The following is a 26,635-nucleotide window of genomic DNA, read 5'->3' as shown; positions in this document are numbered from 1 at the left end:
GAGACACAAACCATCAGCCTTTTTCTTTCTCCCCTCTTCAGCCCCTTAAAGATGGATCCCTTTTCCTACTCTGTGGAAACTTAACTCCTTCTAAACTGGGCCAAGAGCCACCTTTTCAGGGGCTGATTCTCCTATATTTAGCAGGGGAGAGCACCTGGCCCTATCCAACCCCAGCACAGCATCTTTCCGGTGGCTGCTGCTTGTGCCTTCTTTCTTTTGTGAGCCCCTTGTGGACAGGGAACTATCTTCTCATTCCTTTTACTCCCTAAACTGCTTTGAGAACCTTGGTGCTGCTGTTGAAAAGTGGTATATAAATTAGAAATAAAATAAAATAAATATCTAACTAACTGCTGCTGTTGGCAATGGGCAGCTTCTGCCTGTGGTGCCATTTGGCTTTTCTACATCTCAAATTCAAAGGTTTGGTAAAGAATTCTTTTCCTTCTTTTTCTCTTTTCTCTCTTCTTTCCATAATATGAACTAATATCCTTGTCCATATCATTCCTAGTCCTTCCTAAAAATAGTGACGATGCCTTGAGGAAAGATGCCACCCCAAACAGCCCCATTAAAAAGCATCCCCCAGAATGATACAATCTCGGAAATGCATGGCTGTCTCCAGCCCCTTTCCTAGAAATACTAAATTACATCCTTAAATGCTTCATTCTTTGACAAATAAGGCCTATTGATTTGGAAATGATGGCTGTGCGTTTTGGCTCCTGGTTAAGTGTTCTGTTGAATGGAATACCACATTCATTCAGGCAAACATCCCACAGAACTGGCAGTTTGGATAATAGCACTTCCTCTAATGATGTAGCAATCTGAGAGCTGCATCCTCCCCCCACGCACACATACACACCCTTGTTGCCTACAATCAAGACTATGCACACATGCAAGGTACCAAGGGTCTCAAACCAAGAGGTCTGGAAGCAGAGTTCAGGACCTTGCTGTCTGTGCCACCAAGGGGCCCCCCAGCCTCACGCAGTTCCCAGTCTGATCTCTGCTGCACTACAGCGTCACCCTTATAATGGCAGAAGCAGTACTGCATTTCTTCAGCCCAAGTGACCCGAGGAACCAATATATTATTTATTTATTTATTTATTACATTTTTTATAATGCCCTATCCAAAGGCTCTGGGCGGTGCACAAGAAGACAGAAAGCTAACCAACAGTCATATAAAGCAATGACTTGTGGTAGGTCTTGTGGTAGTAAACTTGAATTGTCCCCTTTGCTAGGCAGGATCTGCCCTGGTTTGCATTTGAATGGGCGACTACATGTGTGAGCACTGTACAATATTCCCTTGAGGGGATGGGGCTGCTCTGGGAAGAGCAGAAGGTTCCAAGTTCTCTCCCTGGCAGCATCTCCAAGATGGGGCTGAAAGAGATTCCTGCCTGCAACCTTGGAGAAGCCGCTGCCAGTCTGTGTAGACAATACTGAGCTAGATAGACCAAGGGTCTGACTCAGTAGATGGCAGTTTCCTATGTTCCTAATTTTTAAAAAAAAATGTTTAAAACTATTTAAAAACCATTAAAAACATTCAGTTAAGACCTGGCTGGCTCTGTATAAACATTGCTCTGGGTTTCAGGCCTCTGTCTGAGCCATCTGTCTGACTGGGTGGCAACAGAGATTCGCCTTGCCTTGCTTGCTTTGTCTACTGAGCACCAGTCTGTCTTTAATGACATATCTTGCCTCTGGCCTTCTGATTCTCATCTGCTGTATCCAGTACCTGCCCAGCAGCCCATATTTCTCTCTATCTGTCTATCATATTTCTATACCACTTGATATGTACATCTCTAGGCCAGCATGGTTTTGCACACTCATGTGAACCACCAGGTTCGGGCCCGATCCCAGCAGCTACACTGTTGCAAACCCGCCTAAGTAGCCTCCTTCTTAAATGAGACACAAGCCGCAGCTGGCACACTTGCGGGTTGTGGGAATCCCAGTAATGCACCGTGCATTTGCATGGTGCATTATTTGAGCTCCGGGGGGGGGGGGGACGTACGGCGGTGCGTCCTGGCACCTCGACCCTGGAAGCTGCAGTGGGAGCCACTGCTCGTCTTGGTGAGTTATCTGCCTGCTCCAGGATGAAGAGCTGCTTGTCTGCGTGGAGGTGAGTCAAACCCGCTCTTCCCACAGACCTCCACAGAGCTCTTCTCACTGAAGAGCTCCCTCGTTTGCTCTAAGGGTTTGCTGTTACATCTGAATTCACAGACCACGAGGGCTGTCATCCTGCCTCAACAGGCTGCTAACAAGGCAGGAATGGGCGTTTGAAGCTGCTTGCTGAGCAGATGGTAAACAATGCCATTCTGAACCATGGTTTGTTTATTGGATGCTCAAACCATGTTTGAGTTCTGAACTATGGTTAGCAGAAGCCATGGTTGTTGTGATGTCTTGAATAAGCCAGTGACCTCTTGTAATCTATTCCAGGCACTGAAGGGCTCCAAGAAGCTGAACCTTTCCGTCCACTCAGTGGGGCGTATCCCTGGCGGCTACGTTACTAACCATATCTACACCTGGGTGGATCCCCAGGGCCGGAGCGTCTCTCCACCGACCGGCCTGCCCCAGCATCAGAGCAGCTCCCTACGCAAGGACGGCGAGAAAAGGAGCCACCTTCAGCTTCTGCAAGAAGGGGATGAAAAAAAGGTGAGCCCTATGGCAGAAGTGGTGCTGTGGCAGAACCTTCTGTTGGAGGTTGGGTTAGGTACCTTTTCTCCTTGCTTGGGCAATGAAAAAGGCTCCTTGCTTGGGCAAAACTTTCCCACGGCTGCTTCCCCCAGCCCACAAGCTATGGAGCTCCTTCCCAAAGGGAAACCCGGCTGATATTGACCCTAATTCACTCCTAATGTGGTCATCACAGGAAGCATCACTTAGTTTATTTTTCTCCTCATTTTCAAACTGCGGAGAAGGGTGGAGATCTGGTCTTGTGGCAGCAAGCATGAAGAAGGGTCTGCCTCTGTTTGAATTTGGATAGGAGACTAAATATGAGTGCTGTAAGATATTCCCCTAGGGAATGGGGCCATAGCTCAGTAGAAGAGCATCTGCTTTGCATGCAGAAGGTCCCAGATTCCCTCCCTGGTAGCATCTCCAGGTAGGGCTGGGAGAGCCTTGTCTGTAATCTTGGAGAACCACTGCCAGTCATTGGCTGCCTTCGCACATAACGCGGAGCTGGAGTTTAAGGGGGCAGAAGTCGTCTTACTGTGACGTCCAAATGTGTTTTGAAACTTCAATCTGAACCCTTGGATTGTGGTGAGTTTCATCGCCCCGTCCCCAGGTTCCACGTAGCCTGCATGTCGTCCGAATTCAGAACCGCAGGCTGTGTTCCCTGAGAGAGGACAGCAGAAGCTCCTCCCTCCCTCTGGCCATGATTGGCTGTACAGGCCGTCCTTCATGCCCAAAGGAAGCCTGCACAGCCTGTCCCCCCTCCTCTCTGCAGTCTCGCTGGCTGCAGAGAGAGTGCTCTCCATGAAATCCGAATATAGACAGGAGAGCGGGGTGGGGTGGGGGAGTGGAACCGCGAATGCGGCCAATGTGGACAATACTGAGCGAGCTTGACCAATGGCCTGATTCAGTATAAGGCAACTTTCGCTGTTCCTATGTAAACTGTTTAAACGAAACAGGATGGTGAACAGCAAATCAGAAAAAGCCAGCTAAAGCCCAGTTAAAACAATAAATAATTAAAAACGTCAGCCAAGCACAGAATTAAAACCAAATTGGACCTGGGATCCAGATGTGGTCTTCAGATCCTTAATGAATGCGGAATTTGGCTCAGAAAAAAAGAGCTATTTCAAATACCTCCGTTTGCCGAGCCAATTTTGAATTGAGCCAAGGGGTGTTTGCCCATCAGTAGCCTTGGTGTTTCTGTAGCTGCAGAAAAAATTATGTTGCTAACATAATTCAAAAACTCCTGAGTTACAATGCACGTGGTTTGTCTGGGATGCGAGCAGCATCCTTGACCAAGCACCTCCATATCAACAGCTGCAGTTCTCCTTTTGCTAAGGCTGGGTAGCCTTAGAACAACGAAACACAGAATCCATGAAAGACATTAGAGCACTCGGCTCTTCAAGAGAAATCCAGCGGCAGGCTGAGATGTATTTAGGAAGTATCCTTCTGCAGTGCCTTTCTTTCCCTTTTTAAACTGTGCCCTACCTTGGAATCCAAAAGCAACAGCTCAGTTCTAGAGTTAAACAGAAACTGAGCTCTTCTAGTCGCAAATGAGGATGCTTATTCCTAGCATGTGATCCACAAAAGGGCCTGTTTTCCTAGTAAGGGACAGGTTTTCTGTTTGTTTGTTTTTTTAAAAGAAATTCTCTCGGGGTCAGCTTGATGTTCCTTTGAACATTTTGTTTGTTTATTTATTTATTTATTTATTTATTTATTAAGGTATTTAATATGCCACTCAGTCCACAGACTCAGGGCGATGTACAAACAAGAACAGCATCTGAGATTTTTTTAAAAATAAAAAATTAAAGGATCAGGCTCAAGACCCATCTAGTCCAGCATCCTGTTTCCCACAGTGGCCCACCAGATGCCTCTGAGAAGCCCACAGGCAAGAGGTGAGGGCATGCCCTCTCTCCTGCTGTTGCTCCCCTGCAACTGGTTATTCAGAGACATCTTGGGATTTGGCACCCAGAAAATGCTTGACTAACAAGCAGAAGGTTGCCGGTTCGAATCCCCACTGGTATGTTTCCCAGACTATGTTTCCCAGACTATGGGAAACACCTATATTGGGCAGCAGCGATAGAGGAAGATGCTGAAAGGCATCATCATCTCATACTGCACGGGAGAAAGCAATGGTCAACCCCTCCTGTATTCTACCAAAAACAACCGCAGGGCTCTGTGGGAGCCAGGAGTGGAAATCGACTTGACAGCACACTTTCCTTTACCTTACACAGACTCTGTGGCGAGGATGAACTGAATGCCACTTGGACAAACATTTCATCATCCTCTTTCACCTCTCAGACAACTGAAGGTAGTTTCTCCTCCCACCTGTCCCCGGCAGCATTGTTGTCACGAGCAAGTCCTCATTGATTTGTTTGCTTTGAGTGGCTTGGTAAATTCTGAGCTAAGGTTTGATAAATGTCATTCCCGTTTCCTTTCGTGGCATCCCATGTTTTGATGGCTGAAGAAGCAATCACACTTCCCAGATCCACCTCAAGGGCAGCTCTGGGTGGGGACAGAGGTGGGCAAGCAACAACCCCAGAACAGAGATGTTTGGCTGACTCATCCTGCAAAACAGGGCAGGGCACTCTCCGAGCTGTATGGCACATTCAGAAACGTGACTTTTCTGTGGTGTAGGCCTTCCAGGACTGACTGATTTTTAAAAGAAAATCTCCAAGTATAGGAAATGAGCGCTCGGGGGGTGGGCAGGGGGGGAGGATAGGATGTAAATCTTCTCCCTGGCAATGTCTTTCCACAAGGTTTGCTGGATGTGAAGGAACACTCAGATTTGATGCTCCCCATATATCATGTGGAGTATAGTCCGGATGACTGAACGGGTTCCCTGAAAGCGTGTTCAGACATGCGAAGTAATTTCTGCACTGTCCACCACAACTAGCTCCAGATGAGTGTTCACATAAGCGGGGTCCGCTCATCCCCCTCATGTGTTTCCATGGCGGGGGAGGGGCACTCTGCCTTCTGGCCCCACCCCCAAAGTCAGCGCACCTGCAAGCCGCACCCACAATGCCCATGCATTCAGCTGGTCACAGTAGCAGATTTCCTCCACCACCCAGCCCAACTCTTTCCTGGTCCCTCTGCTGTATCTGTAGACAACCTCAGCCATGTATCACGTTTCTCGCACACATGCATCCCCAGAATGCATTTCCCTGAGACAGACGGTACAGAGCGGATTTTGCATGGCTGAGCTGGCCCCTACGTTCTGGCTGTCTTTGACGGCTGTTGAAATTAAAGCGAAGAAGGGAAGAAAAAAGGCAACCAGCCATGACTGCAAAGAAAGGACGACTTCAGTCGGTTTGCTCTTCTTTTGCTTTGTGTCGCCTTCATGTCAATGCGATAAAGCATGAGTGAGAAGCCTTTGAAGCTGCAGACAGGATGTGTTCCTTTAGCCGTCCTCCTCCTTTCCCCCGCTTTCTCTTTTTGTCTCCGTCTTCAAAGATTAGAGCCATCTATGGCCTCCATGCCTTGGACAATCCAGGAAGAACATGGCAGATAGCCATAATCATGCTCTTTAAAGACTCCGATACACTATGGCAGATAAGTGTTCCGAGAGCAGCATTGAGGATATTATCATCAGACCTGTAGAGAAAATGTAGCAATCGGATGCACAAACTGTTGCACAGTGCAAAACTCCCTGGTATTTGAGTCCCAGGTTGGGTATATAGGCAGGCTGAAGACTCATCTTGCAGTGCAGGGGAAGATCTTGAGAGCCTCTGACCAACACCTTCCTTGACACCACAACCACACTAGAAGATAGCTTTCTGGTCCCAAGGGACAAGTGGAAGTATATTCTCTCACCCCTGCTGAGAATTGGGAACTACAAGCCAAAGTGTGCTCCAGATCTGGGCCCCACTAAGGAAGGGGCAGGCCCACTGGGGAAGCAAAGCGATCTTCCACTTGCTGCCTAGTTATTCTGCTAAGCGATAAGTTATGGTGACTTTTTGACTGGACAACTTCAGCAATCTTGCCACAGCCCTGACTCTTGGGACTGGTTCCCGGCCTTGCTGGTAAGACTGGGAGTTGAAGCCACACAACAATGGTGGCAAGAAGGTGCCATTCCCAGCATGAACTAGTCCCAGCTCCTTCTGGTGGAGCAAAGTCACTGTCCGAAATGCAGGGGTTACGGTTGGAGTCCCCAGTGGCTGGTAGCACCAATGATTATTCAGACCTGCATTACAGTGTTTAGAGAGATGCCTCTGCTTTGGGATGGGGATCACGACACACATCAAGCCAATTGTGGATAATATGTATACAGCGTGTGGCAGCCCTTTCGGTCCGCATTGCGAAAAAAATGTATATCCCTTCTAGCCGATAAGTGCCCCAAACGTGGAATGCCCGTGTGCAGGAAGGCGGAAATGAAGGAGCAGGTTCTGCGCGCATGCAGAGTGTGTTGTGTTATGAGATTTCTGTTTTAAATCAAAGCTATAAGCATGCAAATAATTATACGTAGAGTCGCTTGGGCCTCGGTCGCTCATCTTAGTGTCAAAATGTGTAACCAGTTTCGCCTTTCTATCTCTGGTGTCAGTATAAGCCCATTAACAAGTGTCAAAACAGTGAATGCGCTTACACAAGAGAGAGACAGCCAAAGCTTGGTACGCATGTCACTGGAGCCCCTTGGATTACAAGAGAGGACAGAAAATGGGAGCCCTGCTGCATCTCTTTCCCAGAACCCGCGTTGTAAAGGGCCACATTAACTGTGAACAGTTCCATACTTACAATTCCCTAAGACATACATACAGGGTGTGGGTGTGAGTGCCAGCCAGCCACAGGAGGCAGACTGATCTGAATCAGGGCCATGGCATAGCCTAGGAAGCTCTAACTCTGGCACTATGCCAATTCCCTGCCTTCAGTTATGCCCTCATAGCTCAGTGGTAGAGAACAACATAACATAGGAACATAAGAACAGCCCTGCTGGATCAGGCCCAAGGAGGCCCATCTAGGCCAGCATCCTGTTTCACACAGTGGCCCACCAGTGGCCTGGAAGCCTACAGGCAGGAGTTGAGGACATGCCCTCTGTCCTGCTGTTACTCCCCTGCAACTGGTACTCAGAGGCATCCTGCCTCTGAGGCTGGAGGTGACCTATAGCCCTCTGACTAGTAGCCATTGATAGATCTCTCCTTCATGAAGTTATCCAAAGCCCTCTTCAAGCCATCCAGGCTGTTGGCTGTCACCACTGCATCTGTTTTGCCGGCAGAAGGTCCCAGGTTCAGTCCCTGGCAGCATCTCCAGGTCGGTCTGGGAGAGACTCCTGCTTGAAACCTTGGAGAGCACATTGTCCCCCTCACAATGGTAAAGCTGAAGTGTGCTGTCGAGCCAGTGTCCGAAGACATAGGAACACAGGAAGCTACCATATACTGAGTCAGACCACTGGTCCATCTAGCTCAGGATTGTCTACACAGAATGGCAGCGGCTTCTCCAAGGCTGCAGGCAAGAAACTCTCCCAGCCCTATCTTGGAGATGCTGCCAGGGAGGGAACTTGGAACCTAGATGCTCTTCCCAGAGCGGCTCCATCCCCTGAGGGGAATATCTTCCAGTGATCACACATCGTCTCCCATCCATGTGCAACCAGAGCAGACTCTGCTTAGCTAAGGGGACAAGTCATGCTTGCTACCACAAGGCCAGCTCTTCTCTCCGACCAAAGACTTCTGGCAACTACAGAGACCCAAGAGACCCAAGACTCCAGGCCACAGAGACCCAAGACTCTTGGCAACCACAGAGCCTTGTGGTTTTCTTTTGGTAGAATAAAGGAAGGGTTTGCCATTGCCTCCTCCTGCGCAGTATGAGATGATGATGCCTTTCAGCATCTTCCTATATGTGCGCATGTTCCTCCTTCCTACCTTGGATTTGGAAATCGGGTGACAATTGCAGTGACAGCCAGGGGTACATGTTTGAAAATGAAGCAAGCAACACATGTGCCAGAATGAAGAGGTTTTGGGGTTCTTTTCGCAGGCTTTTGTGACCTTCAGAGCAGAGGAGCAGGATTTCTAGTGGCAGCAAGGCAGGCATGAGGAACCCAAGCCGGATTTACAAGTGTCGAGTCAATGCCTTTGAAACAACAACAACAGCAACACCACACATTCTATTTCATCAGCATTCGGCACAGCTCTTGGAGGCAGCAACCATTCTGCAGTCAAGGATGCTCAAGCAAGTTGTTTACATAGAGGTGGCTCTCCTTTGTGGAGCTAAAAACCAAAGGTTTTTGCGGCGGTGATCAAATGTGAATATGACTCCGCAAGAGAACTGGGACACGTTTGCAAAAAGGCAAGAGTTTCACTGCCCTCCCCCACCACACACCGCAATGCCCTTCAGTGGGTAAAGACGCACCCCAGTTTTAGCCCTTATCAGAATTCTTCCAAGAGTTTCAGAGAAAATGTGGTACTTTCTCAACATCTCTCTCCTCATTCAACCAATCAGTCTTCTGACGACTCTTTCCCCCAATTTTCATTATCCTTTTTCTTGCTCACATATGTTATATTAGGACGATGTGTTCCTGGCTGTGCTAAGCCCAGGGTAACTCAACCCTGGAGAACAATTTTGATGTCTAATCAGCTTCCAAATCCATCAATATTTCTTTTTCCCCCTTTCCCCCTTCTTTTTTTCCTCTTCCTTTCCTCCTGTTTTCTAATCAGCGTGAAATGTGTTGGAACAAACAAAAGCTTTCAAATGAGCTTCTGGCAGAGAAAGTAGAGGTCTCTGGATTCAAGCAGAGAGGCAAGGAAAGGAGGAGAATGCAAAAAGCACAGCAGCTGGAAGTAGAGCTGTATATTTCTTGAATTGGGTTGGTATGCCACTCTGGCCCAGGGACTCTGGTTCAGCCACATGAATTGTACAAAAAATGGAGCATAGACAGATGCTTTCTACTGAGTCAAACCATTGGTCCCTCTAGTTCGGTGTCATCTATCTACACAGACTGGCAGTAACTCTCCAAGACAGGCAGGAGTCTCTCGCAGTCCTGCCAGGGAGCGAACCTGGGACCTTCTCTTCCACTGAGCTCTGGCCCCATCCCCTAAAGGGAATATCCTACAGCACTCACATGTAGTCACCCACCCAGTTACAAACCAGTGCAGGCTCTGCTCAGCAAAGGGGACAATTTATGCTTGCTACTGCAAGACCAGCTCTCCTCCTTAGACCAGCTCCCCTTCCTGAAAAGGGCCATGTGCCTTAAAGCAGGGATGGGCAGATTCTAAGCTTGTGGGGTCTACTCAATTATTTTCAGTGGACTCGCCCCAAGATCCATCAGCTAGAGTCAAGATAAAAAAAGGTTTACATTAGCAGAGATGGCCTCCTACTGCCCCCCCCCCCAATCATGCACCAGGACTACCAGCTGGGAGTTATTCGCACTTGGCTTCAGGCCTCGGGGTAAATGTTGAGCAATGCCACTTTGAAATACGCCCGTGGCACTGAGGGAAGCACCCCCTCCCCTCTGCTCTCGGTTTTCTTTTGAAAGAAGTCCACACAGCACACTCCGTGTTTTCCTTCAACTAATGAAGGGGGGGGGGAGGGAGAGAGCTCCTGCAGAGATAGATCTGCATTTCTGAAGAGACCATGCCTCTGATCATGCTAGTGATTCTACGTCAGTGCTTCTCCCATTTGCTCCTGCGTTTTCAGGAAAAGTAGCTCAAAACCTACATTTTAAAAACCCAGACATATGTTGAGATAAGCTAAAATTTGCATCACAAAGCCCCGTTTGTGTGTGGAGTGGGTCCAAAAATCTCGAAGGGACTTTGAGGTAAGTTTGGCTGGTGTGTGAAGGAACACACTCTCTTCTGAAGGAGATTCAGGGCAGAAGCATCTTCACCTGGATCTTCACCTGGATTTCTATGGGTTGGATTCTCACCCCACAAATTCTCAAAGGGACCAGCAAAGCTGCATCACAATCAGGTCAAAGGCAGCCAGTGAATATTCATGTTTTGCAGTGCGGAACTCTGAAATATGAAAACAATCTCATATTTTTTAAAAAAATCAAATATGAAATGTATAATTAAACCGATGCAGAACCAAAGAATAGAGTGAGTGAAGTGGGTGAGCAGTACAAATTCAGCAGAGTGGGTGAAACCAGTGCTAACTCCAGCTTCTGTTCTGTGCTGAAAAACAACCTCACCTAGAGCAGAAATTTTAACACGGAGGCCATGACCAAGAAGGCCCTGCTTCCTGGTCACTGCCCATCTAAGTTCAGATGGTGAATCTGAATCTTTTATGAATTTCCCCATGAAGACTTTGGCCCAGCTCCCTAATCTTTATACTCCTCTGTATCAAAGCCTATGCATAGTAAAATGAAGTCATTGCATTTTATTCTGCACTTCAGCCTTATCTCTGCTTCTGTCCCCTTTCTCTGCTGTCTCCTTTCTGTCTGCTGCAAATTGTGAGCCCTTTGGGAGCAGGAACCTGTCTCCTTGTTCTTGGTACAGCTACATGCCCATAGATGATGCTTTGTTAATAACTGTCATGGGCAGACTAGATAAGAGTAGTGTCCGGCCAGGATGGAGAGACCCAAGTTCCAATTCCCGCTCACCCGTTAAGTTCATTGGATCAGTAATTCTCTATCCTACAAACATAGGCAGCAGCTTTATAACAAGTTGACCCTCGGGAAGAGAGCTGGTCTTGTGGTAGCAAGCATGACTTGTGCCCTTAAGCTAAGCAGGATCTGCCCTGGTTGCATATGAAAGGGAGACTAGAAGTGTGAGCACTGTCAGAGATTCCCCTTAGGGGATGGAGCTGCTCTGGGAAGAGCATCTAGGCTCCAGGTTCCTTCCTTGGCATCTCCAAGATAGGGCTGAGAGAGACTCCTGCCTGCAACCTTGGAGAAGCTGCTGCCAGTCTGTGTAGACAATACTGAGCTAGATAGACCAATGGCCTGACTCGGTATATGGCAGCTTCCTGTGTTCCTGTGTTCCTATGGTCCATCTAGCTCAGTATTGTCTGCACTGACTGTCAGCGGCTCTCCAGAGTTTCAAGCCCTACCTGGAGATGCTGCCAGGGATTGAACCTGGGACCTCCTGCATGCAAAACAGAGGCTCCACCATTGAGCCAAGGGCCCCTTTCCGGCCTAACGTCCTTTGCAGGGTCACTGTGAATAAAAGAGGTAAGGGAAGAGATATATGCACTGACACTCCTTTGAAGTTCCTTTGAAAGAGGAACATCTAATTGTAAGAAATATGAATTATATGAAAGTCGTTTAAAATGTTAATTCCACGGAAAAGGCAGGATATGCATTTTAAAATGAATAAGGAACAAACACTGTTCTTCCTGTAGTTGCAGACCTGGCTGCATAGTCACACTCTGAGGAACTCAATCTAATGCAGTGACTTCTCTGCAAGGGCGAATCTTCAGTCTCGCCAAGACGTTTTTCACACCCGGCTTTTAGTTCCCATCACCTCTGGAATAGAGGGGTGTGTTCACATATCGGCCCAATTTACCTCAAAGTCCCTGTGAGCTATCGGGGAGCACATCACGCACAATTTGGGTTTTTCGTTGTGCATTAGAGTGTAGCCCGATATCTATCCAGGGTAAAAAAAACAAAAAACCAACACAACTTTTTGTGTCAGTTTTGCGGGGCAACATGGAACTCTCATTAAAGCCTTGCAGAAAGCCCACGGTGAAGCCTGCTGTCTGGGAAAGCCCCAAGGGAGGGGAGCTGGGCCTGTGGAGGCAAGCATGAAGGGTCCCCTTTTCTGAGCAGGGTCCACCCTGGTTTGCATTTGAATGGGAGATGTGTGAGGAATTTGGGTTTCCATCCTTGGGGGATGGAGCCGCTCTGGGAAGAGCAGAAGAAGGTTCCCAGTTCCCTCCCTGGCAGCATCTCCAGATAGGGCTGAGAGAGACTCCTGCCTGCAACCTTGGAGAAGCTGCTGCCAGTCAGGGTAAACAATCCTGAGCTGGACCAAGGGTCTGACTCGGTATGAGGCAGCTCCCTATGTTCCTAGATGGGTGCCAGAGCTGCTGGAGAGAAAGCATATGCCCAGGGGCGTAGCAAGGTTGGAGGGGGCCCAGAGACAAGATTTTAAAAGACGACTGCCTCCCCTTGCCTAATGGTAGTTACGCCCCTGCATATGCCTTTGGGAGCCGTGGGGGTGGCCCGAGGTATTGCGGTGCCTTAGGTGGGGTGCCAAATGCTGCCTTGCCCCACACCACCGGGTCGGGGGGGGCAGCCTCCCTTTCAGATCTGAGCTTTGCAAGCTTTGAAAGTGGCACGGGAGGGAAGCCTGCTGGCAGCCTCCTCTCCTCTCCTTGTGTTCCTTGCAGGTTTTGCAGGGAATAGGAGAAGAGTGAGGCCCTCTTTGCAGAGCTTGCCAGGGTCCCAAAGAGCCGGGGCATCTGGCCACCCTGCTGGCGCCTCTGGTGTCTGACTCGCCTGGTCTCACGAAAGGGCTGCCCTGAGAAGGGGAGGGGCGGGGAGGATCTATTCGGTTGGCTCCTGCCCTCCATCCTCTGGGCCACTAGTCATGGAGCTCCTGGGTTACTTGGGCCAGCTGCTTTTTCTCTTCCCGCTTAACCTCCCTCACAGGGGTGTCAATGGGGGAGGTCCATGTATGCTACACAGAGCTCCTTGGAGGAAAGATGGAGAATAACATAATCATGGTAATGATCAGCCTTGGCCCTAAGCACATGATTCCCCCCATCTCTCCAAAATAGTTCCTACAACTCCCCTTTAAGTCAATGTCACATAAAACTCTGTCGCTGAAAGTTATTATTTTGCAGTTAATCATGTCAGGAATCGTATGAAAATCCCTCCCCAAATCAGCACCATACCCCTTATTAAATGTATCGGTATCTTCAGCTCTGTCGTATTATCTAGTGGCAGCTTTAAAAAACAAACCCACCCCAATTAATATGGGATTAATGTACTTCCCTACTCTGCTTTGCAATAAAGGATGTCTGTCTCCGTGATTGCGAGTCTTCTGGAAAGCTTTCATAATTCTTCCATCTATTTTGCCCAGATAATTGTTCCCCAGTCTAAAGAGAGATAAATTCATTCTTTTTGTTATCTGATTTCTCCAAGTGCCTCAGCGTGCAGTCTAGAGCCACAGTTTGTCAATAAGTCATATGCTGTAGTATTTAAAGGGGGCGGGGGGGGGGGGCGGGGAGGTTTTATGCCTCAGTGTCTACCAAAGCAGTACTTAGCCTGAATTTTAATAGAAAACGGAGCTGGTTTTATCTTGAGAGACTCCGGGAGACTCCGAGTTGGCTGAAAAACTGCAATTAAAGCATTCACCACCCCAGCCAGGACAGGCACTCCTGCATGTCTGATGGAGCACTCGGGATTTCAGTGATCCAGCTTCGATCTGTAAATAGAGGGCTTTTTGCTGCTTTAATTACTCTCTAGTGATCAGTAAGCTTTCTGTGTTTGGGCTTGGAGAAGAGGTGCACATGATAGAAGCTGATCAAGTTTGGAGACTGCAGGGAGAATATATTCTCTCCCCTTTGCTCCCCTCCCCCACCCCATGCCCCCAAAAGATGGAACTAGCTGGAAATTTCCCCAGTTAATTTTTGGGACAGAGGATTTCAGGGATGAAAGGATGGCAGTACAGGTGTGCCTCTTTCCCCTTTTGAATTTTTTGTTGTCCATTGCCATGACAGCGATGGCCATCTTGGTAGCTAATATTTCCCCCCAGAATGCCCTGGAACGACACTATGCCATTAAGGCAGTCCACACTATTAGTTGCCCTGCCCAGCTCCCATCTCGCAGATGATCTCTCCTCGCTTCTCTTCCCTAGGTTTTTGCTAGCATACAATCAAACATCAGAAGCAGGCACAGCTCCCGAAGCTGGCTAGGATTCTTGTCCTCCCCAATTGACAGTCATATGCACTGCCTTGCTATGTAGCATCGTCCGGAGGGAAATTATTCTTCAAAAGGATGGCTGCTTTTAAAAATAAAAAATTTAAAAAACTCAGTTCCCTTCAGAACAATGCTAAGTAGTGATGTAGTATTGTTCACAGGGGGAAATAGGGGTCTGCTGGAGGACCAGTGGCTGCCCCAATAAGCACCCACCCCAAATTGCTGAAATGGCCCCCAATCTCACCAGCCATGGATGGGGTGGCAAAATGGAGGGGCTATTTGGCCCAGACCTGGCACAACATACCTCCCCCCCCCACCAAAATAAATTCCACTAGCCTGTTCATAAAGTGCAGAGTCTGGGAGGCATTCTGGAGACATTCAGGGAACCACAAAACCAGCACCCCACTTAGCTATGGGACGCCCTTCTCTCCCCACAATTGGTGGCCACCATGTTGGCTCCCTGCATTCTTCCTAAAATGGGGCCCGGAGCATCGCCCTCACTCTGGTAGCTTCAGGACATCACGTAGGATTCTTCTCGTTGAGCAGAGTGAGGGGGGTGCATCCTGTACTTGCCAAGGGGAATGCTGGGAGGTGGGTGGAAGACGGTTGCCCATCACCAGGAGACCTGGGAAGTCAGCTACCACCAGGGCTTTTGTACAATTAGTGGTAAAAAAAGAAAGAGGGTGAGCTAGTTTTGGGAAACCTTTTGCCCGCTGGAGGCCCTGAAGTTCAAGCTGAAAGTTCTCTTATGTGAACTTTTGGCTCAGACTTCTCTAGATCAGTAACCATTTCCCCAAAGCAGTGGCCTGGGAGGCTGAGACGCCCAGCACATTGAATGCCTGCCGTCTTCCCCACCTTGGTGTGCAGCTTCAGGGTCCTTGAATGCTGTCATCCTCTACTGATTCCTTTGTAGAGGTCATTGGGGGTCGCCTGTGTCACCTGCAGCTTCTGTCTTCAATTCCTGGCGGCAGGCCAGCACCAGAATGAAGGGAAGATAGGGTCAGCTTGAGGCCAGTTTCAAAGCATGGAATTCTTATTCAGTTACAGGAGAATTGGGGCCAGATCCTACAGTGGAGTAAATTCGGGCAGTGCTGATTCACTGAGGTTTTCTTTGACATTCTGCCACTGACTTGGTTGGCTCTCTGTGAAGTCATCAACGGAAAAGTGCCTCTGTTTCCTCCCTTGCAAAGGGGAATTAGAATACATTGAGTTCCAACATTAACCACTTTTCTTGGGCACAGGTGAACTTGGTGCTGAACGAAGGGCGGTCTCTGGGGCTCATGATCCGAGGAGGAGCCGAATATGCTCTTGGAATTTACATCACAGGCGTGGACAAAGGATCAGAAGCAGAAAGTACCGGCTTGAAGGTGAGAGTAGATAGATTGGGAAGTACTGAGTAAGAGTGTGTCAGGATAGTGGTTACATTGGTCTGTCTGGGGTTGGCCAAGCTCTGAGACCATCTACAATGGAGGTAGTCCATTTGGGGCAGGGCAGTGAGGTGAAAAGGGCCAGATGCAAGAAGTGTGGTGCAAGCCAGGCTGGTGGTTGCATGCCAACATGGGAACATAGGAAGCTGCCTTCTACGGAATCAGACCCTTGGTCCATCTCGCTCAGGATTGTCATCATTGACTGGCAGCAGCTCTCCAAGGTTTCAGGCAGGAGTCTCTCCCAGGCCTACCTGGAGAGGCTGCCAGGGAGTGAACCTGGGACCTTCTGCTTGCAAGCAGATGCTCTTCCACGGAGCTACAGCTCCATCCACCAAGGGGAATAGCTTATAGCACTCACATGTAGTCACCCATCCAAATGCAAACTATTATTTGTGTGCAAAGCTGGCAAGAGAGTAGATGGAAACTGGCAAAAAGGCAAAATTCCCCACTATTCCTTGTTGCCTGTGATGGCTTCATTTCTAGCTTGTTAATGATAAGGAAGTCCCAAGGGAAGACTCCACACATTACGCCCCCCCCCCATCCCTCTATGACAGCCCATTATGGCGGACTACTCATGGAGCACGTGGCAAACGGAAGGAGCCTTGAGTTAGATGCAGAATTGGCAGTTCTCTCCAGGGCCTCTTTAAAAAGCATCCAGAATCAATTTCAGAAAGCCCCTAAAACGAGGCGGGGCCGGCCGGCTCTCTTCTCGACAGCAGCACTAAACCGCCGGCAACAAAAGCAATTGAATTCCATTTCAGACTGTTATTGCAATTATGAATCTTTAATTTGTTTTCCTGGGCAGAGGGTGACATTTTCATGTCTTGAGTTTAAAGAAAGGAAAGGAAAGGAAAGGAAAGGAAAGGAAAGCCGGCGCTACTGTATGCCGTGTTAATGAACCATCCTAGAACTTCTTCACCGTTGTCCTTTGTGACATGGAGTCTAGGAATGGAGTTGCTTGGCTGCCTTATTAGGTGTGGGCCCTCCGGAGCGAGGAGTGCCCCAAGTTGCCTCCTCACGCTCTGGCCTGACAGCAGCCAGCGCGCAGTGTCATGAAAACACCTCGTGCTGATGAATAATGCACCGTCCAGCCCAGCTGTGTGCGGCTGCCGTGGTTTCTAATGATCTCCAGCAGCCCAGGCAGGGCCAGGGATCCACTTTCATGCCGACAGAGGAGGGCACTTCTGCGTCACTGCTGCTGCTAGACTTCCCTGTGCCCCAAAGTGGGCTCCTCTGCCTGCAAGCGTGGGCAGCAGGGAGGGCGTCCGAAAGTGGTTGGGGTTGCGAGTGCTGTCCATTGCGAGTGCCGTCCATCCCTTGGGAACACAAGGCTGGGTGAAGCATCTCCGTTTTCATCCATATTGTCTCATAGCTTTAAATTAGGGGGTGATTTAAAACTAGGAGGGACCCGAGGTAGGGGACAGTCTCACTCAGCTGAAGCTCAGGATGGTCTTCAGCAGGCGTTCCCAACCTGTGGTACTGCAGATGTGGCTGAATTACAACTCCCCTCGTCCCCAGCTTCAGGTTATTGTGGGTGGGGAGGATGGGAGTTGGAGTTCATCAACATCGGGAGGGCCACAAGTTGGGAACCTGGTCTACACGCTGACTAGTAAAAGAATGCAAAAGCATTCAAAGGATAGTCTCCTTTCTTCTTCTTGTCTGAAGTTGTTTTCAATCGAATCGGACCCCTGGTCTATCAAACTCAGTCTTCTTGTCTTCCCTGACTGTTAGCAGCTCTCCAAGGTTATAGGCAGGAGTCTTCCGCAGCTCTGCCTGCAGGGCGCTTTCCAGACTAGACCCTGCAACGGGGTCAGGTTGTATCTCGGAAGTGTGCTTCCACACTTCCTGCATCGTGATACCGCAGTCCCTAGGCGGACAGCCGGGTACTGTTCACTTTTCCAGTGCCTTGTTTTGCAATATAGAGCAATATAGAGCAAGGATATCATATATCCAGCATGAAAAAGTTGCTGTTTTTTCAGGTTGTGAGTTGCTGCGAGACTGCTCCCCCATGCTGTTTACATTTTGAATGCAGCTTGCCTGAACGGAGGCATTTTGCTGCTGATGAGCAGCTAGCCTGGAAAGCGCCCAGATGTTGCCAGGGAGTAGACCTGGAACCTTCTGCATTCATATGTGGAGGGTCCATAACATGGAGAATATGTGCTTTGTCTGCAGAGGGTCCCAGGTCTGGTCCATGGCACCTAGAAGACCTGCTCTGCCATGGAGCTATGGGTCCTCCTTGACATAGGAAGCTGCCTTCTACTGAGTTGTGCCATTGGTCCATCTAGTTCAGTATGCTCTTCAAGGTTTCAGGCAGGGTCTTTTCCAGCCCTACTTGGAGATGCTGCCAGGGATTGAACCTGGGACCTTCTGCATTCTCTGAGTCAGGAAGTTAAGGATGGGTGGGTTATTTCCCTAGATATCTGGCTTGATGGCAGTTCTCTCAGTGCAGAAAGTCTGAAAACTACTTAAGTGGCGCAGCGGGGAAATGCTTGACTAACAAGCAGAAGGTTGCCGGTTCAAATCCCCACTGCTACTATATCGGGCAGCAGCGATACAGAAAGATGCTGAAAGGCATCATCTCATACTGAGCAGGAGGAGGCAATGGCAAACCCTCACCTGTACTCTACCGAAGAAAACCACAGGGCTCTGTGGGTGCCAGGAGTCAAAACCGACTTTACGTCTTTACTTATTTTAGTCGGACAATAAGATGACGTGAAAGGCATCATATATCTGTACGGAGAAGTCCCAGTGTGCAAAACAACTTTGTCCTGCATCGTTTGCATAGCAAACGACACCAACACATCCTAAACTCCCCCGAGGCAGTGGGTGGAAAACAAAAAAATCACAGGGATTAGACTCGGCAGATCTTCTCTCATTATTATCCCCTCCTTTCTGGAAATGGTGATGAAAGGACAGATGGAACGATAATGATACATATTACGGTCAGCGGAAAATGTGAAATGGCTTGTTTGTCGCAGGTTGGTGTTCTTAACACGCCTGAGGTTATGATTTTGTATCTCTTCCTTGCGCTTGATGTTCTCTTGTCTGCGTCGGATGTATTGGCATTTTACATAGCCACAGCTCTAGGAGAACCAGGAAGAAAATAAGCAATTTCCTTTCAGGCGGTTGAAGGAGGATGGAGGTCAGGGAGATGCTGATCAAGAAATACCGAAAATAGATGCTGGATCAGGAGGAAACACCCTTCCCTACTCCCTGCTCTCTTTATAAGCTACAGGTGAAACTCGGAAAATTAGAATATCATGCAAAAGTCCATTAACTCAGTATATGGCAACTTCCTATGTTCCTATGTTCTCATAATCCAAAAGTACAGGTGAAACTCGGAAAATTAGAATATCGTGCAAAAGTCCATTAATTTCAGTAATGCAAGTTAAAAGGTGAAACTGATATATGAGACAGACGCATTACATGCAAAGCGAGATAAGTCAAGCCTTAATTTGTTTCAAGTATAAGCATGCATATGTATTCAGTACTTGGTTTGGGCCCCTTTTGCAGCAATTACTGCCTCAATGCGGCGTGGCATGGATGCTATCAGCCTGTGGCACTGATGAGTTATTATGGAAGACCAGGATGCTTCATTAGCGGCCTTCAGCAATTCTGCATTGTTTGGTCTCATGTCTCTCATCCTTCTCTTGGCAATGCCCCATAGATTCTCTATGGGGTCAGGTCAGGCGAATTTGCTGGCCAATCAAGCACAGTACACTGTATACTTTTCAGAGGTCCGATATTGTTCTATTCTTCAATCTTTGTCTTATTGGTTCCATGTAATATTCTAATTTTCTGGGATTGTGGATTTGGGGTTTTCACGAGCTGTACGCCATGATCATCACAATTATAACAAATGAAGGCTTGACTTATCTCGCTTTGCATGTAATGCGTCTGTCTCATATATCAGTTTCACCTTTTAATTTGCATTACTGAAATTAATGGACTTTTGCACGATATTCTAATTTTCCGAGTTTCACCTGTACTTTTGGATTATGAGAACATAGGAACATAGGAAGTTGCCATATACTGAGTCAGACCTTTGGTCCATCTAGCTCAGTATTGTCTTCACAGACTGGCAGTGGCTTCTCCAATGTTGCAGGCAGGAGTCTCTCTCTTAGCCCTATCTTGGAGATGCTGCCAGGGATCCTTGGGACCTAGATGCTCTTCCCAGAGTGGATCCACCCCTTAAGGGGAATATCTCACAGTGCTCACACACATCAATTCTCTCATTCATATGCAACCAGGGCAGACTCTGCTTAGCTAAGGGGACAAGTCATGCTTGCTATCACAAGACCAGCTCACCTACTTATTTAGTCCCCTGCAAGGGTGGTGGTATGTCGACAACAACATCTGTTTCATCATCGGACAATGTAAACACGGCTGGTGTCGGCTGGAGCCTAGCGAGGGGGCTTAAGTCATGAATATCAGACCCATTCTGGATTATTTCTGGAACTTCAGCCATTCTGAAGGAGTGCCTTTTCTCATTAAAAGGTGTGTGTGTGTGTGTGTGTGTGTGTGTGTGTGTGTGTGTGTGTGTGTGTACTGGCAGCAGCAATCCAAGGTTTCAGATAGGAGTCTTTCCCTGTCCTACCTGGAGATGCTGCCAGGGATTGACCTTAGGACCTTCCACATGCAAAGTCCACACCAGTGTGGTTGCATATGAATGGGAGACTAGAAGTGTGAGCACTGGAAGAGATTCCCCTCAGGGGATGGAGCCGCCTTGGGAAGAGCAGAAGGTTCCAAACTCCCTCCCTGGCAACATCTCCAAGATAGGGCTGAGAGAGAGTCCTCCCTGCAGCCTTGGAGAAGCCACTGCCAGTCGGTGAAGACAATATTGAGCTGGATGGACCAAGGGTCTGACTCAGTATATGGCAGCTTCCTAATTAGGACTGTCCTTGGCTAAATAGGGACCGACTGAGCACATGCAGTAGCCTGCCACCAGAGTCCCTCTCCCATTCTGTTGGGACTCATATTTCCAGCACCCTTGCATTCCTGGATGAACATTGCCTAGCAGTGACACTTATGCAAAGCCTATACTCCTTTGGCCCAGATCCACATATGGCGGCACAGGGCTGCCACCGTTCCTCACCATGCTGAATTCCACCACCTCATCGTGTGCTACATTGACCAAAGAACCAGACACATTCCTTGTTCTTGCTCTTAAATGTTCTGCTGTTTGCTCGCATTGACTTAACGCCTTTATCAAGAAGGCCCTGCGTTCCCCATCTCTATTCCGAATTCATTCCATGGCATAATGAATCTGTCACTTTTCCTCATTCATCTCTTTTGCTTCCTCCATCTGCCTGCCCATCCAAACACTCTCTGTCGCCTCTGCGGGCTGCTAATGATTTTCGCTGCCCTTCTTCTCATCTCTGTTCTTTCTATTTTATTCTCTTTGAGAGACGAAGGTGAGGAGCATCTCGTTCAAGGTGAGGGTGCACCATCACTTTGCATAAAGGCGAAACAATCATTTTTGCCTCCTGCATATCATCCAGTGAAATGTTTCCTTCAGGAGACCTCCCCCTGCAAACTGAGCATATGTTCCTCCAAAGACACTTGCACAGCTGCCTACCTTTTAAAACCACAGTGGTCTAAAGAGAAAGTGTGCTGTCGACTCGTGGCGACCACAGAGGCATTTGGCTGTCTTTGGTAGAATACAGAAGGGGTTGACCATTGCCATCTCTCCTGCACAGTACGAGATGATGCCTTTCAGCATCTTCCTACATCATTGCTGCCCGATAGAGGTGTTTCCCATAGTCTGGGGAACATACCAGCGGGGATTTGAACCGGCAACCTCTGTGGCTTGCTAGTCTAGTCATTACCCCGCTGCCTGCACCATTAGGTGGCTCCTCTAAGGCTAATCAGATTTTTCCTGTTGCATCTCTCTGTTTTGTTCTGCCATACATTCAACACCTCGTGAATTCCAATTCAGCTAGGGGAATTGCTCAACTTCTTTCCAGAATTGCATGCACAGTTTGCCAAGGTTTTCTGTTCGAAACAGTCTCTACTATGCATCTCTCTTGCCCTGTTCTAAACTAACAATACGCTGCAAAAGAGCAGTCTCGGTATACAATTGCCGCAACTTGAATTTTGTGCAGGGTTTTGCTGATGCTGAAATGCGCTCCTGCTTATGCAAAGCAGCGCACAAGTAAGCACTAGGTACAACCATGCGTGCCATCGTATCAAGAGTGCTCTGTTGGGCCTAGCTCCCCTGTCTTGATTTCCATTACCTGAGAACCATGATTTGCGATTGCAGCTTGCATGATTCCACCCCTTTCTGTTTAGCCTCACAACAACCCTGCAAGGTGTGCTTCAACTGAGAGGGCAGTGGTATTCTAAGGTCACCCTTCATGGGGATTTGAACCTGGGTTTCCCCAGCCCTAATCTCACACTCTGACACAAGCGTTACATCTTGCAGGAGGGCTGTACAACTTTGGTTTTCTGGCAGATGTTGGACTGCAACTCCCATCATCCCTGGCTATTGAGCACTGTGACTGGGGGTGATGGGAGCTGTAGTCCAAAAACAGCTGGAGGAGACCCCAAGTCTTGCAGCTGTGCTCTAACTGCTACACTATTCTGGCTGATGTGAGGAGAGACCGGGGTCACACCATGTCGGCAGAATAGTCTTGGCTAACTGGGCAGGCTAACTGGGTAACTTGGCTAACTGGGCAGGCTAATATGGCTCAAAATGAGGAGGAATCATTCAGTGAGTCAGTGACCTCCTTGACCTTGTGTGAAGGAAACGTGAGACGACCAAGGTGAAACCAGGAAGATGGGAGCTGGGAGGCATTTCTTTTTTACTTGTGGACATTAAAAAAAAAATCTCCCTCAAAGCATCTAATCCTTACAAACTGAGTTATATAAAGTAACTGTTTGTTCAGCTCAAAATCAAAGCACTAAATAAAAGAGACTGTGGAGTGTTCTCTCCCCCCCACCCCTCTCTCTCTCATTTTTTAAAGCCGACTGAACCAAAGCCTGTGGTTAAAGCAGAGAGTTTCAGAGCTGGTGTGTTGTTTATAAGAAGCCAAGCGAAAAAAGAGATGAGGGTAGGAATGATCTGAATACAATGGAGCCCGGGGGGGGGGGGGGGAGAGAAAGGAAAGGAAAGTCAGAGAGGAGTGGAGTTAAAGGAATGATTAGTATTGCAATTAGTTCCCATGCACCAAGAAGCCATTGACGACATTGGAAACATGGTCCATGCATTGCCAGACATTGAGGAAGTGAGAAGGAGATGTGCTTTTCCAAATTGGTTTATTTTCCTGGGTTTCCTGATTAGTGAGTTCCAGACCGTACACAGATCTCTCTCTCTCTCTCTCTCTCTCTCTCTCTCTCTCTCTCTCTCTCTCTCTCTCTCTCTCTCTCTCTCACACACACACACACACACACACACACACACACCTTTTTATGCATCCATTTGCATCTGTCATCTTCTTCTCTGTCATCCCTCTACGTAGCTCTCATCCATCATCCATCTGTCCATTCATCTATTTATCTGGATTGGCTGTGTGGTGGAACCGGTGATGCTTAAATGTCTTTATTTCATGTTTATCCCACCCTTCCTACAAAGAGCTCAAGGTGCTCTCCATGATCCCTCCCTGATTTTATCCTCACAACAGGTTGGGTTAGGGTAGGGTTAGTTGGTGACTGGTCCAAGGTCACCAATGAGCTTCATGGTGGAATCAGAATTGGAATTCAGATCTCTGCACTCCAAGTCCAACATTACACCATGTCCTCTCACACTGGTCTGCCTGGATGTTTGCCTGCTGCCCACCAATCAGTGGGTATATTTGCAAATAAACAGATTGCAGAAGTGCCATATGTCTCATTGGGAGACTGATCCTGTCCATGGCTGCCTAGAACTTCCTACCACTTAGGGAAGGGTGGAGCATTTAAAACTACCTGTATATGCTGTATAGGTATTGTTCCCACATCTGTAGGGAGGCAAAAAGTGTGCAGGTCTGGAAGGCCATTGACACCTGCCAGATAGCTGGAAAGAGGAGAGCTTGGTCTAGCGAGCATGAATGATCTGCTTTGCTAAGCAAGGTCCACCCTGGTTTGCATTTAAATGGGAGGATAGATGTGAGCATGGCAAGATATCCCCCTTAGGATTGGGACCACTTGCCTGCTTGCCTGCAGATGGTCCCAAGTTCCCTCCCTGGCATAATCTCCAAGATATGGCTGAGAAAGATTCCTGCCTGCAACCATAGAGGAGCTGCTGCCAGTCTGTGTAGACGATACTGAGCGAGATGAACCAAGGGTCTGACTTGGTATAAGGCAGCTTCCTACGTTCCTAAGCGGGGGTGGGGGGGGAGCTCAAAGGGGTCCAGTTTCTTCCTTTGCCAGCCCCTAACTTGGCCTCCAAAATGACACCACAAAATCCTACAATGACAGACTGTGTTGTCCTAAGCTTGGCAAATGATTTATGGCCTGATTGACTGGGGAAAAGAGCATCGAAGGCGGAAAGGTTTCGCCTGTCATTCCTCCGCTCGCACAGAGGGAACCTCTGACAAAGCGAAAGGTCTTCTGGCTCATTGTATTGCCTGGGGATGGAAAGTGAAAAAATAGCAACGGGTATTAGGACTCGCTGTGATGCTAGCAGGGAAGGAGGCATGGTGACGCTGGCAAAGAACTGGCAGGAAGATGTCTACTCTTTTCTCCTCCCCTCAGTCTAAATTCTCTACCAAGGGTGGGAGAAAAGCCAAACAACTGATCTGAATGAATGAGAATCAACCGAATATGGACAGTTTTGTTGTTCCATATGTTTTTGCCCAAATCCAGGCTTTCAAAGACTGACATTCTTTCTGTGTGTACCACAAGCACAGGACAATTTTATGGTGTGGAGAAACCTTTGACTTCCCATATCTTTCCTCCCACGGGGGAAAAATTGGCTCGGGGAGAATGATTCTTCACTAAAAAATTGACAGGAGAGCAACATTTCAAGCAGTCTCTCTCCACTTGTTCTAATTCCATCCAATTGCAGCTGGCACCCCAGGCTGCTTTGGGTTTAGGGAAAGAAAAATGAAGAAAACGATAATAGAGCTCCACCTAATGTGTAGTTTAAGCCATGGGTCAAATTGAATTGAGAGGTGATGGCAAGGCCCAGACGAGGACTGGAGGAAAAACAAACAGCTTTTGCTGCTGGAGAACCATGAATTGTACTTGCACTTGTGTGCAAAAAGAAAGTGGACAGTTCTTGGTCTGCAGAACTATAACCTTAATCCTCCACACCTGTCAAACGTGGCTGTTCCAACTCACAATGGTTTGAAAGACTTTGATTCCATCCTAGATGAGGAGTAGAATCGTGCTCCCTGATTCCAAAATTCTGGCCCATAGAATCATGTTCTCCGATTCAAAAATTCTAGACTCTAGAATTGTGCTCTCCGATTCTACAGTTCCAGACCGTGGAATCGTGCTCTCCAATTCTCTGACATTTTAAGCATTAGCCAGTATCTCCTGTTCCATAGAGAGATCATTCCTCTGGTTTGGTTTGCTCTGCCCTGTGTCCGCACTGTTCCTCCTGATTTCTGGCTTAACTGGGAGAATTTCTAAAATCAACTCCAGAACTAGTGCACAAGCACTTTGCTACAGCATTCCATTCCTTTCGTTCAGTGTTCTTCATAGTAAGGCCCAGGCACCCTACCTGTAGTCCCTGGCTAGCAATTGAACCTGAGACCTTCCGCCTGCAAAGCTGATGCTCTGCCACTAGCTACAGTCCCATCTCGTACACTGTTTCCCACAGTGGCCCACCAGATGCCTCTGGAAAGCCCACAAGCAGGAGATGAAAGCATGCCCCCTCTCCTGCTCTTGCTTCCCAGGAGCTGACTTCCGAAATATACTGAACATGGTGCTACTATACTAGGTATTCTAGTGCTTGGGGAAGGGCTGTAGCTCAATGGTAGAGCATCTGCTTTGCATGCAGAAGGTCTCGGGTTCAATCCCTGGTAGCATCTCCAGTTAGGGCTGGGAAAGACTTTCCTGCTACCTATCAGAGTAGACAATACTGAGCTAGATGGGCCAAGGGTCTGATTCAGTTGAAGGCAGCTTCCTATGTAACCTGTTATGGCCATGAAAGAGTTTATGGTAACCCCATGTTTATACTGATAGAAGGCAAGGACTGGCTTGTATGAGAAAGAAGAAACAATGTCCTCCGTGTGTATACTGGCTGTGGGGAGCCAAGCCAGTGATTGGCAGGGCTGATTCCCCCTCCATCCGTTTGATGGATGCACAGGGTAAGGATGAGTTTATGGCCTTGTGGTCAGTTGTATTCTTAAAGTCCATTGGGACCTCCACTCTCCAATGCCATCTCTTTCTTTTCCACTGTCCGCAGGTTGGGGACCAGATTCTGGAGGTGAATGGCAGAAGTTTCCTCAGCATCCCGCACGATGAAGCGGTGAAACTCCTCAAGTCCTCCCGCCATCTCATCATGACCGTCAAAGACATCGGGAGGCTGCCTCACGCTCGGACCACGGTGGACGAGACCAAGTGGATAGCGAGCTCCCAGATTGAGGAGACCGTTGTCAACCCAGCAGGGTCTGTCTAACTTCATATATAGGCTAGTAGGAATTGCTTCCTCTGAGTGGCCACCAAGCCTGTAGCACTTATTCAGACTTTGCGTGCATTCAAGTGTCTGTACACATGCATATGCTGTGTGAATGACTGCTCATGTGTGGATGACCACTGTATTGGACTGAAGAGAAGTCCTAGTCACGTGTTATGTTCAATGCATGTATAATCCATGTACAGCGTACAAATCTGTATG

At 48.3% G+C, this 26,635-nt stretch overlaps 1 protein-coding gene across 3 annotated transcripts in view; it reads left to right on the top strand.

Moving 5' to 3' along the window:
- Nucleotides 1–26,635, top strand: part of WHRN (whirlin) — an 86,843-nt gene that overhangs the window by 28,136 nt on the left and 32,072 nt on the right. For all 3 annotated transcript variants that reach the window (XM_053281863.1, XM_053281862.1, XM_053281865.1), the window contains exons 2-4: nt 2,422–2,637; nt 15,685–15,810; nt 26,204–26,406. In XM_053281863.1, coding sequence (XP_053137838.1) covers nt 2,422–2,637; nt 15,685–15,810; nt 26,204–26,406 — 545 coding nt within the window. The remainder of the gene's footprint in view (nt 1–2,421; nt 2,638–15,684; nt 15,811–26,203; nt 26,407–26,635) is intronic.

This window comes from Hemicordylus capensis, chromosome 17, assembly GCF_027244095.1.
Source record: "Hemicordylus capensis ecotype Gifberg chromosome 17, rHemCap1.1.pri, whole genome shotgun sequence".
NCBI classification, from domain to species: domain Eukaryota; kingdom Metazoa; phylum Chordata; class Lepidosauria; order Squamata; family Cordylidae; genus Hemicordylus; species Hemicordylus capensis.
The sequence above is the reverse complement of the archived record's forward strand: the minus strand, read 5'-3'. Positions and strand labels throughout refer to the sequence as shown.